The sequence below is a fragment of the Girardinichthys multiradiatus genome, chromosome 21, assembly GCF_021462225.1.
Source record: "Girardinichthys multiradiatus isolate DD_20200921_A chromosome 21, DD_fGirMul_XY1, whole genome shotgun sequence".
Classification (NCBI taxonomy): Eukaryota; Metazoa; Chordata; class Actinopteri; order Cyprinodontiformes; family Goodeidae; genus Girardinichthys; species Girardinichthys multiradiatus.
The window spans coordinates 12,676,437-12,695,379 of NC_061813.1; the positions used below are offsets into that span (position 1 = coordinate 12,676,437).

An 18,943-nucleotide genomic window follows, 5' to 3' on the forward strand; every position below is an offset into this window, starting at 1 on the left:
CATTGATAAGAACAAAGGCAGTGACAGTCACAAACAGGGAAACACATTAAATCATGTCAGAGGCACAATATGGATATGAAAAAAATCTAATATGTTCTACAATTCTCTTTCTCCAGCTATACTTATATCAGCCTTTATTGGAGGGAATAAAACATGTTTCTTGTTCAATATATCGTAAATCTAAAGTAGTCAGCCGACTGACGGTGGGTTTTTGCTCTTAGAAAGTGCGAGCTACAGCTCAAATTCAGAGACAAGTTGTCAAGAATGATACATTTGTTACTCTTTTGTATATGTTTAAACATTTTCTTGGAAACTTTATTTTAAGGAAAGTTTGTTTGATAACTCTTAAGTGCCTTTTTGTAAGAAGTAATCCCAGATGGGTGCTGTAGAGTTTTTTATGTTCTGACCTCAAAATAATAGTGCAAATAGTATGGATTAGTAAATAAATTAAACAGAGGGGACACCACAAACGACATTAAAGACTATATTGTAGTTTGTATCAATTTTTAAATTTATTAATAGGTAACAATGAAAATGACTTAATTTTAACAATAATAAATAAAATCTAACACATAAAAAAAGACATCCTTGGGAAGCACTGCTATTTCTTTGGGTCCTTTCCTGTTTGACACGTTTTAAAATGATTCTGTTCCCTGTGTGTCCGGAACTGTCAGATCTTTGCACCTCCTGTGCTTTGAGTGGCAAAAGTCCATTGAAGAGCACAAGGGTGAAGGAAGGGGAGGGGATGGACAGACAGTGGAGATGCCCCTACACCAAATCAATGTAATCAGACCTCTTATCAGTCAGCTATTCAATCTGAAGGGAGCCCCGAACAGGGAGACGGGGGCTAGCAGTGCTGGAGGGGAAAAGAAGGAGACAGATGTTTGCTCGCATTCAGATGTCCACACACATATCTTCCCCTCACCTTCCTCTACTCTCCTCCATCGCCTCAACACTGACCCTGATGAGTTCCCCAGGGTATGTGAGTCCAAGTTTATTTAAAAGCACAGCCCCCAGAGGAACTCTCAGGTGATCGCTGGGGCCGCTCTTATCGCAAACAGCCAAAACAGCTCCACCTGAACCCTGAGGACCAAACTTCAAACACATCGATAGAGCGACCGGCTTGTCCTTGACTGTTCAACAAAAACCAACTGTGACTTTGTTGTTGTTTTTTTTTTTGATAAAATGAATCAAACCAGCTGCATTATTAATGATTATTCAGTTATTAATGTTTGATTCAGATTGTTGCAGTGTTTTCGTAGGTTTTCATATAAAACCAACCAACTCATTGGGAAACATCAGAAGACTTTTGAACTTTTTAGGTTTAGGAGGAAATGAAAACATGCTTAAAATCAATTACTCATTAAATCCTAATGTCACGTAAGTGGTCGCACAGGAGCTACATAGATTTTTGCTTTTTACTTCCATTAAAGGGGGAGCCTCAACCAAAGTGTGCTTTAAACAACAATCAATCACAATTTCAGGTTTCAGCTGCTCTGCAGTGATACCCAGTGGCTCCCTGAAGGTGTTTAATGGCGCTTTAACTTTATCACCTTGAGGGAAATTCTTATTCCTAACCCTGATCTCAACATACTCATTGTAAATGTACAGTTTCAATCAAACTTGTTGCTTCACCCGCCTGGGAAACACATTTAGCTGCTACATGTAGTATCAAATATGTGTGTAATATGAAGCTACGTGGGTGTTAAAAATAAATCCTATATGCAGATGCTCCCATTTAGCCTCTTTCATTCTGCCAGGCATCCTCCCAAAGGAGACATTGATCAAGTCTTCATTGAAGGAAAAATCAAATTGGCTATTACAGAAACACAGGAGTCAAGGCCAATGAATGAATCAAATGAGGCATGAATGGAGCGAGAGGGAAGGGAAGAAGACACGATGGATAGGGGGCTCTTTTGTTCAAAGAGGTGCATCTGCACAAGAGAGGAGAAAGATGGGTAATAAGAGACTCAGAGGATTGTTTCCATGGCAGGTGATTCATCCAGCTCCGTGGAGCGGAGGAAAAAAAAGGTGATTGGTGAATGGAAGAGTGAGGATGAAGAAGATGAGCGTGGAAATGGGGGTAGATGATCTGCAGGCATGTACTGAGGCATTGTAGCTCTGGTTTTGTGGTATAACAAGCTGCCTGTCACATGATGGGATCAGAGGCATTTGTTGCTAACCGGTCAAAGAAACCGCCTGCTAAAAAAAAACAAAAAAAGGTCTACCTTAACGCTGCGTCTTATAATAAATAACTGGGTTGGAAATCAAACTGAAATCCTTGCAGGTGATATTTTGTGAAGACAGCACATGAGTGAGCATAATGTGAATGGCCACAAGGAGCCATGCTTTGGATGTTTATGTAGGAGAGCATATTTCTGGTATATTCTCTCTTTATTTGTTGCCATAAGAGATAGAAAAGAAGCAGTGAAGATGTTTCCTTAACATCCAGAGAACTTAGCTAGTTCTTATCACAGTCAAATCTAATATCCATACCTTTTAGTGAAGAATATTGTCCGGGGCAGAGGAACAATTTGGGTCTGGGGGACCAATCTGGGGGTTTTCGGGATGTGCCGGGACAATCTGGGTCAGGGTCCCAGAAAATAATAATGGCAATTATCTGCTGCTCCAGCTATTTCTGTTAAAGACCTAAGAACAAGTGTAACCCTATGGTCAACAATCTCTGTCCACCAGTCTGTGGTCACTCTCCATGGTAACCAGCTGATTTACTGGCCAATGGGTGATATTGGACAGGGGTGAACAGGCCATCTGGAGTGGTCCGTCTAGTCCAGGACCGTCAACCTGTCTGGTTCATTGACCAAAAAGTTACACTGAGCATGTCTAATAGCTATCAACAGCAGAAGAGGACACAGCCCCTTTAAGAGCAGCAGGGTGTGTGTGTGGGTCCGATCAGACTGCAAGCTCCATGTGTGTGTGCAGGTGGGCACAACCAGAGTGACATGAGCGATGCTGAAGTTAGCAGTTAAACCTGACCTCTGACTGAGAATGGGCTAATGACATTACAGCAACAAGCACCATCAAGCTGAAAGCTGATGCCTGTCTGTTAACCTCTCCGGGATGCAGTTATGGGATTATATGAAGAAGCAAGTAGCAGTTTCGACCCATAAAGGAAGCATGCCTGCTGATGTTAACCAGTATATGGAGGAAGAAATAAAAGTTTACAGGTCCTTCTAAAAATATTAGCATATTGTGATAAAGTTCATTATTTTCCATAATGTCATGATGAAAATTTAACATTCATATATTTTAGATTCATTGCACACTAACTGAAATATTTCAGGTCTTTTATTGTCTTAATACGGATGATTTTGGCATACAGCTCATGAAAACCCAAAATTTCTATCTCACAAAATTAGCATATCATTAAAAGGGTCTCTAAACGAGCTATGAACCTAATCATCTGAATCAACGAGTTAACTCTAAACACCTGCAAAAGATTCCTGAGGCCTTTAAAACTCCCAGCCTGGTTCATCACTCAAAACCCCAATCATGGGTAAGACTGCCGACCTGACTGCTGTCCAGAAGGCCACTATTGACACCCTCAAGCAAGAGGGTAAGACACAGAAAGAAATTTCTGAACGAATAGGCTGTTCCCAGAGTGCTGTATCAAGGCACCTCAGTGGGAAGTCTGTGGGAAGGAAAAAGTGTGGCAGAAAACGCTGCACAACGAGAAGAGGTGACCGGACCCTGAGGAAGATTGTGGAGAAGGGCCGTTTCCAGACCTTGGGGGACCTGCGGAAGCAGTGGACTGAGTCTGGAGTAGAAACATCCAGAGCCACCGTGCACAGGCGTGTGCAGGAAATGGGCTACAGGTGCCGCAGTCCCCAGGTCAAGCCACTTTTGAACCAGAAACAGCGGCAGAAGCGCCTGACCTGGGCTACAGAGAAGCACCACTGGACTGTTGCTCAGTGGTCCAAAGTACTTTTTTCGGATGAAAGCAAATTCTGCATGTCATTCGGAAATCAAGGTGCCAGAGTCTGGAGGAAGACTGGGGAGAAGGAAATGCCAAAATGCCAGAAGTCCAGTGTCAAGTACCCACAGTCAGTGATGGTCTGGGGTGCCGTGTCAGCTGCTGGTGTTGGTCCACTGTGTTTTATCAAGGGCAGGGTCAATGCAGCTAGCTATCAGGAGATTTTGGAGCACTTCATGCTTCCATCTGCTGAAAAGCTTTATGGAGATGAAGATTTCATTTTTCAGCACAACCTGGCACCTGCTCACAGTGCCAAAACCACTGGTAAATGGTATCACTGTGCTCAATTGGCCTGCCAACTCTCCTGACCTGAACCCCATAGAGAATCTGTGGGATATTGTGAAGAGAACGTTGAGAGACTCAAGACCCAACACTCTGGATGAGCTAAAGGCCGCTATCGAAGCATCCTGGGCCTCCATAAGACCTCAGCAGTGCCACAGGCTGATTGCCTCCATGCCACGCCGCACTGAAGCAGTCATTTCTGCCAAAGGATTCCCGACCAAGTATTATTGAGTGCATAACTGTACATGATTATTTGAAGGTTGACGTTTTTTGTATTAAAAACACTTTTCTTTTATTGGTCAGATGAAATATGCTAATTTTGTGAGATAGGAATTTTGGGTTTTCATGAGCTGTATGCCAAAATCATCTGTATTAAGACAATAAAAGACCTGAAATATTTCAGTTAGTGTGCAATGAATCTAAAATATATGAATGTTAAATTTTCATCATGACATTATGGAAAATAATGAACTTTATCACAATATGCTAATATTTTGAGAAGGACCTGTACTTGTGTAAAAATGATCAAAGCAGACAACCAGAACCATTTTTAGTAATGCTTGGAGTAAAAAACTTTTTTCCAAGTGCTAGCATGAGTTGGGTACTATGAAGTGAATTAAAAAAATCGTGAAGATTTACTTATTTTATTAATAATCTCCTCCCTTTATAAACCAACCAGGCGGTCAGTGGTGAATAACTGTATTTATAGTGTGTTCTTTGAAAAAAAATTTGAGCCCTGGCTTCTTCATTTATGTTAAACAAAAAATATATATTTATACATAGAAACCCAAAAAACATTTTCTTTTTAACCTTTTAACTGTTGACAGGGCAACCAAATTATTTAGCACAAACCAGGATGTTCTTATTGGTTTTCTCCAAAGAAAAAGTCTTTATCATACAGTTGATGGACAATGCCCCTGATTTACAGCATTACAACATGCTCAGCTAAAAGCAGGAAAGGAAACATCTGTGAAACACAAATCCCTGCTTGTTTTCCATCTCTTGAGGAGGCGACTGGTTGTGTTGTTTTTTGTTAGCAGTCAGCCATGTTTCATCTAGCCTGCAAGCCGCTCCATGTCACGATGAATAGTTGCGTATTTGGTTTGAGCTATGAAATGAAAACTGACTTAATTTGCATGTATCTTTAATAATGTAAATAGTTTTTTTAAATGTTGCTTTTAGTTTTACTTGAAAATAAAATGCAAACATGCCAAAAATTGAAACTAAACAAAAAGATTTCAGCTGTTTTGCTCCTTATCATGACTGGAAACCTCAGTGATAAAACATTTCTAACAGCTTCAGGCTGTTCATTCAGGTATTTTGCTTACTAAACCTGCTCCTATGAAACACCTACACTGGCCTCTTGAGGAGTCTCGGCCTTGAATGCTCATTTGTTCCCCACCACGCTGTCGACGCTGTTTCTGCCACCGGCCCAGCACCTCTGCCAACACCTCTGTTCCCAGTGCCGACAGCTAATTCTCCACCTGGAACCCAGTGAGACTCCCACTCAGCTCCCCTTCTCCTGTTCTCTGCCTTTGCTGGAGAGGTTAATTATTTCAGAGAAACAGGCAGAGCACACAGTGACAGTCCTGTGTTGATGAAGCAGTTGATCTTTATTATTTGAGTTAATATTTCCAGCAGATACAGCATATCTTTAGCACTGTAAGCTGCAAAAACACAAGAGCAGACAAGCTGTCTTACAAAGGCAGGAACACATGGGGAACTTGATTGATAGCCCTCCTTTTTCAACATTTTCTCTCTCTCTCTCTCTCTCTCTCTCTGGGGGTGAATCAAAGCTGCACGGTAACAGCCACAGTTTAACGCTCAGGTCCACTTTTTGCAGCGCTACAAAACTTAACATGAGCTGTTAGCCTCAGGGAAAGAGGGAAGCAGGGGTGGAGGAAGGTTAAATGTAACAAAGTGGAGGTTTGAGAGGCTGTAAAGTTTCTACATTTTCTTCTGTGGATGTTTTACCACAGTAGAAACTGTATGGATCATATGTGAGGCGACAGTATGAATGCCATGAAAACAACCCTCACCATTAAAGTGTTTGTTTTCGTCCCCTGCAGGACTAAGCAATGCTGAGTACCAGCACCAGGGGAAGGCCATGTGCGTTAGCGTCAACTGGACTCTGGGCGACCCACAGCTGGAGGTGATCAACACAGCGACGGGACGGCGACGGGATTCAGGGACACCCTCACGCCTCTGCAAGCACGCCCTGTTCACCCGCTGGAACAGACTGTACCGTAAGGTGAGGGCTAACCTCCCTGAAGGCAGGCCAGACGAGTGTCAGACTAAAACTCCATCAGGATCTGTTGAGGGGCTTTTAGTCACTAACTCTGAGTTCTGTGGCATGATTAGATCTAGAGTTCTGGAGAAACTGGCTTAAAACTGAGTCCACAAAAACATTAAAAGTACAGTCCCTTGCACAAGTATTTATCCCTTTAAACTATTTCACATTTTGTAAATTTATAACCAGAAACTTCTCTCAATGTTTTCTACTAGTCCTTTCAGTCATTCATTCACTCTCTCTCACACACACACACACACACACACACACACAGCAGCAGTAGCTCAGCTGTCGTCCTGTATGGCTCAGTTGGCACAGTGAGATGCTTACTAAGCTAAATTCATGCTTTCAGCTCCTGAAGAGGCCACGTCTTGGCAGAAAAACAGACAATATCATAAAATGATTTTGGAAAATGCAACCACAGACTGGAGGTGCAGAATTTCAACCAGTCGGTGTTCATGTGTCGTTTTTAGATGTCATTTTACAGTGCTTTGATTCATACAACTGCAAACGTCACTGTACAGACCCATTCTGTACACTGATTAGAATATTATTGAATTGTTCATTTTTTCAATAAGCTAATTCACAAAGTGAAAGACATTATATAGACTAATTCCACACAGACTGATGTTTTGAAGCCTTTATTTCAGTAAATTACAATGATTTTCCACTTACAGCAAAGGAAAACATGACATTTAAGATTAGATTATTACATCAGAAATAGAGAAATGTGGACTTAATGAAAACTATGTTTAATACCTGCTTAAAGGTTGTTATTATAAAAAGGTACTTTTAATCTTACAAACCAGCCTCTTCAGAACCCATTCATATTTATTGAATATGACAGTATGTCATTGGGATTTATGTAATTGACCAACACAAAATAGTTTATGTTTGTATTTGTATTTATTCCCCAGAGTCAATTGCTTTGCACATCCACAGACAGACATTTTTCCCCATTCGTCTGTGCAAAATGGCCCAAACTGAGTTAGATTGGATGAAGGTTGTTTGACTGGGCCACTCTAACATATGAATATGGTTTAATCTCAACCATTCCATTGTACCTATGGCCTTATGTGTGGGGTCATTGTCCTGCTGGATGCTGAAACTCCACCCAAGACTACTGTCTTTTGAAGCCTCTGTCATAAGTTGGAATGTAGGACCAAAATGCAGACAAGGGTGAAGAGCCACAAGGTGAGGAATGATGGTTTCTTTAATAAATAAATGCAGGCTTACAGAGTAGATCCAGGACTGAAAACGCAGACTGGGAAACAGGTTTGGAACAGGCAGAAAACAGAGTTAAATACAGCAGGAACCAGTAGAGAACAATGAAACCAGAATAATAAATACTGAGGTAGGGAGGAGAATGGACCAATGAACAAGGAAGACTAATCAGAAGGAATCAGGAGCAGCTGGTGGGAGATAATGCAAGACAACTGAGGAGGGAGGTTAATTACCTCAATGAGGAGGGAATCCAGGGAAATAACAAAACATCTAAGTGAACAGAAATAAGTAAACAATGAGACTACCAAAGAATATAAACAGGGAGGAAATAGATCTACAAGAAAATACAAACTAAAATTTTTACCTGAGAAATCCAAGAAGATATGTAAACACAATAAATCCTGAGCCTAAACCAAGAAGAATAACCTGAAACTAGAAAATTTCGGAAGAAATTTAGACGGGGCCTGCCTCTTGGTGCGTGCTTCTGAGCTTGCTATTTTTATTAAAATTCATTGTCTAAGCTATTATCAGCTTAAAATATTACTAGTAACTCTGGAAGACTGAGGCTTTTATTTTGTAATTTTCAGTAAGCCTTATTTTAAAAGGGCAACACTGGGTGAGCTCCAATATTAGTGTGAAGCCCAGTTCTGAAATGATCTATTGTTCAAAATGCAAAGGCTTTTATTTTGTAGAGCATGTTTTGTCTTATTTTGAAAGTCCAGCATGGTTGTACTTTCAGGTCTGAGTTAGTTCCATTAGTTAAATAGAACCTGCTTGCTATTTAAAAATCATTTTCTATGCTCTTGTCAGCTCACAAAATCCATAGTAACTCTGGAAGACTGAGGCTTTTATTTTGGAAGTTTCAGTAAGCCTGTTTCAAAGGACCAGCATAGTCCCATTCCCATCACTGGGGGAGCTCCAACAGTAGTGTGAAGCCCACTCCTGCAATCATCTATTGTTTAAAGGCTTTTATTTTGTAGAGCAGGTTTTGTCTTATTTTGAAAATCAAGCATGGTTGTCCTTTCAGGTCTGGGTTATTTCTATTAGTTATATAGAACCTGCTTGCTATTGTAAAACCATTCTGTATGTTATTATAAGCTTTAAATAATCATTAGTAAGCATGGAGGGTTGATGAAAGAAATTGACCTTTAGGGTCAATCACAGTTGTCTGGGTGTTGGAACAGCAGTACATGCTGTTTAAGTATCCCACAGAACATGGCCGCCATGTAGTTGCCTCCTATGAAGATGGTCAAAGGGTTAGGGGTCGGGTCAGGTTTAAGCCATAGAAATTAATGAAAATCAATGAAAGTCAATGCAAAGTCCTCAGAAAGATAGTAATCTATGCATGTGTGTGTGTGTGTGTGTGTGTGTCTGTGTGTGGGTGTGTGTGTGTGTGTGAGACACAGAGAGGCAGAAAGAAAGACAGAATCACATCCAGACATATACAGTAGGAGATACACAGAGCTATAAATAGAACAGTGAGGAATGAATCAGCCAATCAGCAAAGAGCGTCAGTGTAACTTGACACCTGCTGTTTCTCACTCACGCAGCACCTCACTCTGTGTCTCCCCTGGTCTAGGCTTTATAACATGGAGGCGCATGCTCCCGAACAACTGGCCATAACTCTGAAACCGTAGGGGCGATCGATGTCATTCTTGGACCGTTTTTATCAGAACGGACAGGGGAACATTAATATTCATCCTTTATTTTTGAAAATATAATAATAAAGGCACAACACTGGGTGAAAAGAGAGGGAAAATGGAGAAAAAGGCAAAAATTCCTGAACATGCTCCCGAACAAAGTCTAATATCTCGGAATCCGTACATGGTATTTGAAATTTTTTTAAACCGTGGGCGACAGCTGTCCCTCGTCCCCATTCATGGAGATTTTCATGGCTCTATGTCATTCACAGTATAAAATATGATTATGGAAATAAATGGTGTCACTCATGGATTACTGGTCAAACTGTCATTGAAAATACATGGGAGAAGGCCTACAGAAATCTGCTGACTCTTGGCGATCGAGGGTGTTTTGACAGAAAACTATGAGACCTAGAACAATGTTTAAGTTATTGTGTGAAAGCAGAGGCCCGGCCCTACAAACTGACTGAAAATTGTGACTTTAGAGCGAAATCTGTGGCCGTGAGTGCCAGTTAAAAATCATTTTTTCCTGAAAAAATCCCCTTTGTACACTCTAGTTAAACTGCCATCTCCAGAGTGTGATTTTCTTGCAAACGTTGTGTCGCTTGGAGTGTAATTTTAGAGAAACCGTAGCAGTTATCAACAAACCGTTTTCCCTTCCGAAAAGCCGGCGGATTTTTCTATAAACTGAAAGTCAAACTGTGTTTCTAGGCGAGAGTATGGCGATACAGTAGAGCCTCAAAAACAGTGAATTTTGAGGATTCCTCCGCCCCTGACTCCATTCATTCCTATGGGGATTTTGGGGGGGTGGTTTTTCGTTAATTACGTCGCCACGGTAACTCGAAACGCCAATAAAAGTAATAGCACACCTCCCGGGACCGAGCCGGACGTTTTGATGTATATATCGTGGGGGTGCGCGCTGCGGTTCGGGCCGCATTAACAGAGATAGGTTTTGACCAGGTGAATAGTAATAGGTGCCTCCCATGCATTGCTATGGCAGGCCCCAATAATAGTAACTGAAGAACACAGGCAGGGAAGTTCAGAGAGACCAATAAAGAACTAAAACCGAACGCAGACAGGTCCCGACACTAACAGGTTTTGTTGCAGGATTGCCCCTTTATCTATTTTCCCATCAACTCTTAGTAGCTTCCCTGTCCTTGCTGATCCCCACAACATGATGCTGCCACCACCGTGGGGATGTGTTGTGTTTTTCTGCCACACGCAGCATTGTCTATGTAAGCCAAAATAGTTGAATTTTGGTCTGATCTGATAAGAGCTGTGTCCCCTAAATAGGTACCCTCATGACTTTCTTTGAAAAATAACTGCTTCCTTCCATAAAGGGCAGTTTTGTGAAGTGCACAAAGATAGTTGTCCTGGCAACAGATTCTCCCAGCTGAGCTGTGGATACCTGGAGCTCTTCATGAATCACTGAGGCCTACACAGAACAGCTGTATTTATACTGAGATTAAATTACCGAGATGTCAACTCTATTTACTAAGTGACTCCTTAAGGTACCTTGTGGCACTGGATCTTATTTAGGAGTATCAGCCTAAAGAGGGCTGAATGTTGAAAACCATCCGTCATTTCCGTCATTATTTTTCTTTTGTAGTACAGGATGAAAACCAAGAATAGCAGCGATTGAACACCAAGATACAGACTAAACACAAACATTGTCACTTATTGATTCCACTGCTGTCTGGCCTGTTAGGATATGAAGACAAACCTGCTTAGAATAAAGTCTGGATAATTTAATAATACTTCCATTGTTATACATTTTATTTGATGTTAATTTGATGACCTTTTAAAGTGGTTAAATGTTTGCCTCACCATTCTTAAAATTGCATATGCAACAGGAGTGACTAAGTTTTCAGCTAAAGCTGCATGCAAGTAACATCCTCTGCCATCAGAAATCTCAGGCTTCCAGCCAGAAATCCAGAAACATTAACTGCTGAGAAGCTTTCCAACAATCAAAAGGCACACATGTGTATTAAAATCCAAACCACAGAGTGGCTGTGCAGAGGAAATGTGGAATTTCGTCTCTGCTGCAGATAAATTAGTCGTCTTGGCAACATCTGCCGTCTGTGCGGCTTATCAGAATCTGGCAGCTCGGATCTTCACCCGCCGCACTTTCATTTCCATTCTGAAACTTTATGTAACAGACACCGCCTGCGTCGGCAAATGGCGAGCCGTTAAAGCATAATGACTATGAAACCATAATTATTTGGAGGAGTACTCGAGGAGGCCCCCACCCTAAGTGCTCCCTGCGCGCCGCGCATACGGGCCACGCAAGAGCAGTCGCACTAATCTCCAAAAGAAACTTTTGCTCTCCGCGTCTCCCTCTCCCCACTTGTCTCTCTGCTGATCTTCACTGTTTCCCTCCTGCGACACTACAAATGCACAAAAAGCACAGAGAATGTGCAATTGCTTGTGAAATTTAAATGGGGAGATTACACAGCTGTTGAAGCCCCCACCAACCCCCACATCCACCCCCTCCCATAGCCCCCCAAATGCATTTGTGCCGGCTCATTCGCTTTGTTTTGCTCGCCCCTTTTCCTCTCTGCAACCCCCACAGACTCCACCCTGACGAAACCTTCTACACCTTTTTGCCCCGACTCTACAGAGCCTTGCAAGACATTACATTACAACCACAAACATTAATGGATTTTATGTAATAGACCAACACAAAGAAGCATGTTGTTCTAAAGCTGAAGAATAAGTTTACAATGAAAAATCTGAAAAGTTTGGCATGCATTTGTAATCAGTTCCCCTTAGTCAATACTTTGTACAACCACCTTTTTCTGCAGTCAGTTGGATTTAGGTCTTTACTTTGACTTGGCCATTCCAACATAGATATGTATGTTGTCCTGCTAAAAGCACAACAACTCTAACCATACAACCAATCTCAAGTCTTCTGCGCCCTCTGACTCATTTTCTTCCAGAATCCCCTTGTATTTAGCTCGACCATCTTCCCATCAACTTCAATTAGTTAAAGAAAAGCATTGCCAAAGCATGATGCTGCCAGAACAATGTTTCACAGCAGCAATATCTTCAGGGTGAGGTGCACTGCTAGTTTCTATCCAGACATTGCGTTTTGCGTGTAGACCAAAATGTGCAGAGCACCTATTTTGAAATGTTTACTGTGACCCCTACGTGACTTGTGGCAAGCTGTAATTAGAATCTACTTTTGCAAACAGGCCAGATTTGTGGAGTCCACCTTTAATATCTGTCGACAGAATCTCCCACCTGAGCTGTAGATCTTTGTGGCTCCTTCAGCTGAAAAGTTCTCTAGTAATTAGGGGATTAGGTATTAGAGTATTAAGGAAAAGGGTGAGTTGCTCCTTCTGGGTTTGGGGGACACACTTTGCCTCATGGCAGGATGGAGCTGGAGATGGATAGACGGACTGGGGCCATTGGAGCTTAGTCACAAAGCAAAGGTCTACATTTACAAATTTGTCTATTACTCCTGGAGGGCAACGTTTGGAGGATTTCTACCAGACCTTGGACTCACTGAAGGGATTATATATTCATTCTGAAATAGGTACTCCTTAGGATCCCTCAGAGTGAGCTATAGAGTGTTGCCACGGAAAGAAATGTCTCGGTATCCCGCCTGTGCCTGTTGCCCACAATGTCCGAACTCCAAAAAGTTAATAAATGTGTGCAAGAATAAAGACTGTCTATACATATTTACCTCCTAACTTTACAGATTTTTTTAGCTGTAAAATACGAACCAGTTTATTGGTACTGAATCCTTTTCCAGTGCATCTTTACAGTTATGTCCGACGCCCACGTTTCTGATATGTTTTTCAGCTTGGGGTTCACGTCTCCAGCTTAGCATCGGACTGCCAGCCCATGTACAGCGAGGCCAAGATGGCGGCGCGTCCTTACCAGACAGCAAAGCAGCAGTGGTTCAAGTCTCTGCAGGAGACGGGCCTTGGTACCTGGGTGAAGAAGCCACCGGAGCAGGAGCAGTTCCTGCTTTCTGTCTAAGTGTGTGTGTGTATGGGGGGGAGGTGTGTGTATGACCTTTATTTTTTTTTAGGGCAAGATGACTTATCTCACAGCTTCATACCACGAAGTGTACCCTCCAAACTGAAGATTATCAACCCCTGTGTGTGTGTCTGTGGTTCATTCTGTTTGTTGTCGCCCTTTCATTCCGTCACTGAAACCACTAGTGGGAAGGTCAGACAGGAGGAAAACTGGAGTTGAAAAGCTGGATGTTTTCCTCTGACAATCTTCAAACACAAACACACAGGTTTAAACAAACACCCATCTAAATGCACCCCATTCCCTTATGTGGCTGTCAAGGAAAAGGGGTTGGGGTAACCTTGAGCAGAATAAAAGGCAGCCAATATCTTGTCATCAGCTATTTCCGGGCCCTGCGGCTCCCGCTGAGGAGTGAAGCCACAGGGGAGAGAGAGCGAGACAGACAGAGAAAGGGGAAGGTAAAAAAAAAAAAGAGGGTCCACGTCCAATTACCGGCCCTGTCAGGGTGACTTGTGATGGAGACGGAGGAAGGGAGTGAGGAAAGAGAAGGACAGGGTGTTTCACCTTCTCCTCTTTTATTACTACCTCTGCCCTCCTCCTCTTAATTCACCCTTTTAACTCTTCTGTGCCCTCTTTCTCCCTCGGGGGAGCTAAACATGAGACGACAGGTTAATGCACCACTCAAGAAGGCGAGGTGTATAAATGACATCGTTACAACTTGACTAAATACAAGAAGGAAGGAGGAGACAAGGAGTTGCTTATTTCTTCACTGTCTGTGTTTTTTGACCTGCAGGTTGCCCTCTTTTTATAATTTTGTTGGTCTTGATACAAGCTCAGTAGCAACATTCATTTTCTCCGATTTTTTGCAAAATTCTGATAACAAGTAGTGTTAATGTTTTTTTCCATGCTTTCACATCCCATTACCATCAGAGCTGAGGTCTGACTTAACACACTTTAAGGCAAACATACAGTAGGTCACCATCAACCCCATGTAAAATTGCACCTTAATGCATTCGTCTTTGCATATTTTATCTGTGTATCACTGTGCTGTCTTTATAATCATTATGATCATGACTATATTGTTCGGTCACCGCCGTGTTCTCTATAAATAATTCAGCCGAAGCACTCAGACCGCCAGCAGCAGCAAGAGGAAAATCAGTGGGATCCGAGCAGTGAGAGTGACATCTAGTGGTTTCTCTGTTTATTGTCCTGCATCTGTTGAGACCTGGCAATTTAATTAACAGGCCAGTTTCACTTTGTGTGGGAGATGGGCTGACAAACAGACGAATTTACACAAAAATCTACCTTATCTCGAGAAATATTCACCAGTTTGGCTCATGTATTGTTATTATTATAGTAGTAATGTCATTGGGATTTAATGATCCATGTCAGTCAGTCATTTTCTACCACTTATTCCATAGTGGGTCGCAGGGGAGCTGGTGCCTATCTCCAGCAGTCTCTGGGCAAGAGGCAGGGTTCACCCTGGACAGGTCGCCAGACCATCACAGGGCAACACACAAACAACCATGCACAGACTCATTCATACACCTAAGGGCAATTTAGAGTGACCAATTAACATACAGGCATGTCTTTGGACTGTGGGAGGAAGCCGGAGTAACCGGTGAGAACCCACGCATGCACAGGGAGAACATGCAAACTCCATGCAGAAAGTCCCCTGGCTGGGAATTGAACCCAGGACCTTCTTGCTGCAAGGCAACAGTGCTACCAACTGTGCCACCGTGCAGGCCTTAGTGATCCATGGTTCTATTATATTTATAACAACATTATTAACAAGATTTAAAACAAATTTAATCTGCTTGGGCTGGACTGAATGTGTTTGGTCCGATCAGATAATGATATTAAAAAGAAAGACCGTAGAATCTCGCACTCTTACACTGTCATGTATTGCGATGAAGCTACAAATGTACAAATAAAGCATCAGATTCAGTGCCAAAGTATTCCATGTTGGAAGCAACATGGAACTGAATACAGAGCAATGAAAAGTGGTTAGAGCAATCCTTTAAAAGGTTGCAGAAGACGGGGTCAGAGGTTGACCTCCAGTGGGACAGCAACATTGACATCCAACCAGACTGGAATGGTTCAGATGAAAGCAAGTTCATATTTTACAATGACTCACTTACACTTCAAATATTAGTTAGTAAAACAATAGAAAAAGGAAAGAAAAACACCCTTTCGTTGTTGCTGTATCACATAAAATCCTAATGAAATATATTTATGTTTTTGGTTGTTAGGGGACAAACTGTAAAAAGATGGGGTATGAATACTTTTGTATTCCTGCTGTGCAATCCCATTGTGTTGCTTTGAAAGAAAAAAAAAGCAACTTAAGGTAAAATATTGTTCTATTATAGGTCAGCATTCTTTGAAACAATGGAAAACTGAAAGAAAGACATAAAATTCTCTAACAGCTGGTACTGTTAAAGATCCAAAGGATGCTGAGAAATACTGTACATTGTTAGTGGCTTGTATTGCATTAACTATTGTAATAGATAGCCTGATATACAGCAGTCAGCAAATCTCTTTGGAACTGTTTTCATTTATTTTCAGCACATTTTGATCTGGCCTTCTTCAGCTTTTTTTGGAGGTGAATATTAAGTCATCTTCAGCCACAATGAGTCTACTGCATTAATATGGTGTATATCTGATTTAAGTTTCCAAACCTTCCTGTGATTTAAAAGTTGCTGAAATTGGCCAACACTGGACCAGTAGTTGAGGACCAAGTTCTGACTGCAGGAGAAGATGCAGAACCAGCTGGAGCTAAGAGCAAAAAGAAGGCGATAAATATCTTGAGCTACTGCTATATATTAATTCAGATGCAAAAAATACCCTCTACTGGGAATAGATTTTATGTAAATTTCGTCTGTTTGTCTTTTCGGTGTGACATCATTCATCACTATTTCGCACCCTAATGTTTGCGATCACAGAGTTTTACAAATTTATTTTTGAGATAAAACATATAAGGTATGTCTGAATGGCAATACTGTATCAGAGTGTATATATGTAAAAACAATTGTACAAATGATGTTGATGAAAATGTGAAATAAATCTAAAAATGTCCAACAATGATGTAAATTGAGGTATAAGAGGAACTGCTGCTAAGTCTGTAAATTACATTTCAGTAACATAAAAAGTGAATGTTTGTACTGTATATGTGAATAAAACCCCTAAATCTTGTAATTTTACTTTTGCCTGTCTGGTTTCTTTTTATATATCCTTCTCCAATATTGGTCTATTTCTACTTTGTCATGATCACCTGTCACTGCGATAATGTGCTGACCCTAGAGAGCACCTGCACATTATTAAAGAGGCCTCCCCAGTGCTGCGTCTCCCCGGGGAAATCCACAGGGAAATGGTTATCTCAGTTAGGCTCAGCAGGTGTCACACAGACCAGCAGCCAAACTCGCCCGGAGGATGATAGAGGAGACCAGTCGAGGTAGCTAGCTCGTCCCCACCTTTCCCCCTACAGCCACGGTATGCTCTGTGCTCCACAATAAACTCCATAATTGACAATTTGATCCGGAGGCTGGCCACGGCCGCACAGCTCTAATCTAATGGACGGGGGCAGAGAGAAGCTCCATACCTTTTTCTATCTCCATGTTACAAACTGCCAGTCAGTGAAAATGAGAGACATAAAAACACAATACTCCACAACACCAACATGTGCTGCAAGGTTTCACCATTACACTGTGCTGACATGGAGAATGTTATAAGTTTCTTTTTGCCCAGTTTCAACACAAAAGAAAACCCTGGGGGTATTTACATTTTCATTTAACTAACAAATAAAGCATTTATGTAGGTGTATAGCAAAGCTTTTCTATTTTCTGGAAAGCATTTAAAATGGTTAATGACTTGTCCTACACAAAATCCTAATGGTGTAATAAGAAGTCAGAATTTTTAACTTCCAGGGTGGAAAGATAGAATGGAAATCCCCCTCGGTAATTTCAGAGTCTACTTGACAAAATTCAGACAATAAGAAAAGCAGCATAGGGGTCCACCTCTGATAGCCTATGGCTCCAGAATCATCACGGCAACTAAAGGAGTGTTACGGTCTGAATGATATTTTACAGAAACAATTAACAAACTGAAATCCACAACTTGCTGCCTTGATTTGTTGCCCACTACGTTTTAAAAGCTGTTCTGTTTCATTCCTTCCTGACTGCCAGTGGCAGCAAACAAAGTAGATATGTCTCCATGCGCTCCACACAGGTCAAGGTTTATGTAAACAAAGTCAAGTACGCGATGTAGCCTGCCTGGCTGCTGTGTCTATAAGTAACACCAGGGAGGCTACATCCGGTCTCTTTGATCTTCTCGCTGTAGACTTGGCGTGCTTCGCAAGTTGATTGCTAAATAAGCCCGTGTTTTGGAACTTCTTGGTTTTTTGCAGGCCTAATAGAGGTAAGCACACATTTCTGTGTTGATTGGTGTCATCCTGCCTGTGACTGTTGCGAGTGCTCTTTTGTAGCCCTCTAAGGCTGTGGTTGATGTTCTTTTTTTCTGCGGTTTGTTTGTGTTTGAAAGTGGACGGCTCATCCACTTCCAGCGTTGATACAGCTGGCCGGCACTTCTTCTTTGGTCAGGGAAGAGTGATAGCTGGTAACATATGGTAAGTAGCTGGATGATCTTACCGTGTCCTGTGGTGCTGCAGTTCTCGCTCGGATTACCTACCTTGGTGGGAAGCCGGTTGCATTCTTCAGTTTGACTCCCCAGAGACTCTCCCCAGGTGAATGGATGTTGCATCTTCAGGTGGTGCAGCAGATCTAGGTTCGGTTCGGTGAGTCCCAGGTGGATCTCTTTGCCTCACAGAGCACGACTCATTGCCCGTTGTGGTTTTCCCTGGCAGAACCTAGCTCCATCCCCAGCGGGGATGTCCACCCTTGCTGGGGATGGACACCCTTGCCAATGTCTGGCTGGGCAGGCTGCTGTATGCTCTTCCATCCTGCCCACTATTCACTGGGGGAACTCGTTGACTCAGAGGGTTCTCCGGGTGGCGCCGGAGTGGCCCATTAGAGTCGAGTTTCCACTGCTTCTCCATCTGTTGGATGGGGAACCATGGCGGCTTCCAGTGAGATGGTTCCGGGGTGACCCAGTGGCTGAACATTACTTTCCTGCCTAAGGTTTGGCCAACGAGGCCATTGAGCTGGGAGCATACTGCCCTCCTCCAATCGGATCCAAGGAACAGAGGTTGGCGAATTTGCTGGGCCTGGTCCGAGTGCTGTAGCATCATTGCTACAGGTGAGGTCCGGCAGATGGACCAGCTGTTCGTATGCCACTGTCGGAAGAACAGGAGACCGGCAGTTTCTACAGGCTGTCACATTGGGTGGTTCAGGCCGTTGTGCTGGTGTAGGGATCTGTGCTGCACCCACAGGTGTCGTGTGTCATTCTGCCAGGAGGCAGCGGTAAGGGCTTCTACCTCCTTGATGTGGCCCACGGGTCTGCTCTGGCTTCAGCCTCCAGAGCAATGGCTGATTACCCCGTTCTTTGTGAGACTGCTGGCATAAGTCATCCACTTTGTTT

General features: G+C 42.4%; 1 protein-coding gene across 1 annotated transcript in view; it reads left to right on the forward strand.

The window, feature by feature from the left end:
• adarb2 (adenosine deaminase RNA specific B2 (inactive)) overlaps positions 1-14,148 on the forward strand; it is a 282,592-nt gene extending 268,444 nt beyond the window's left edge. Inside the window, exons 10-11 of the mRNA XM_047348928.1 lie at positions 6,343-6,524; positions 13,235-14,148. Of these exons, the coding sequence (XP_047204884.1) occupies positions 6,343-6,524; positions 13,235-13,414 (362 nt within the window). The 3' untranslated portion in view covers positions 13,415-14,148. The remainder of the gene's footprint in view (positions 1-6,342; positions 6,525-13,234) is intronic.
• Positions 14,149-18,943: the final 4,795 nt, after the last annotated feature.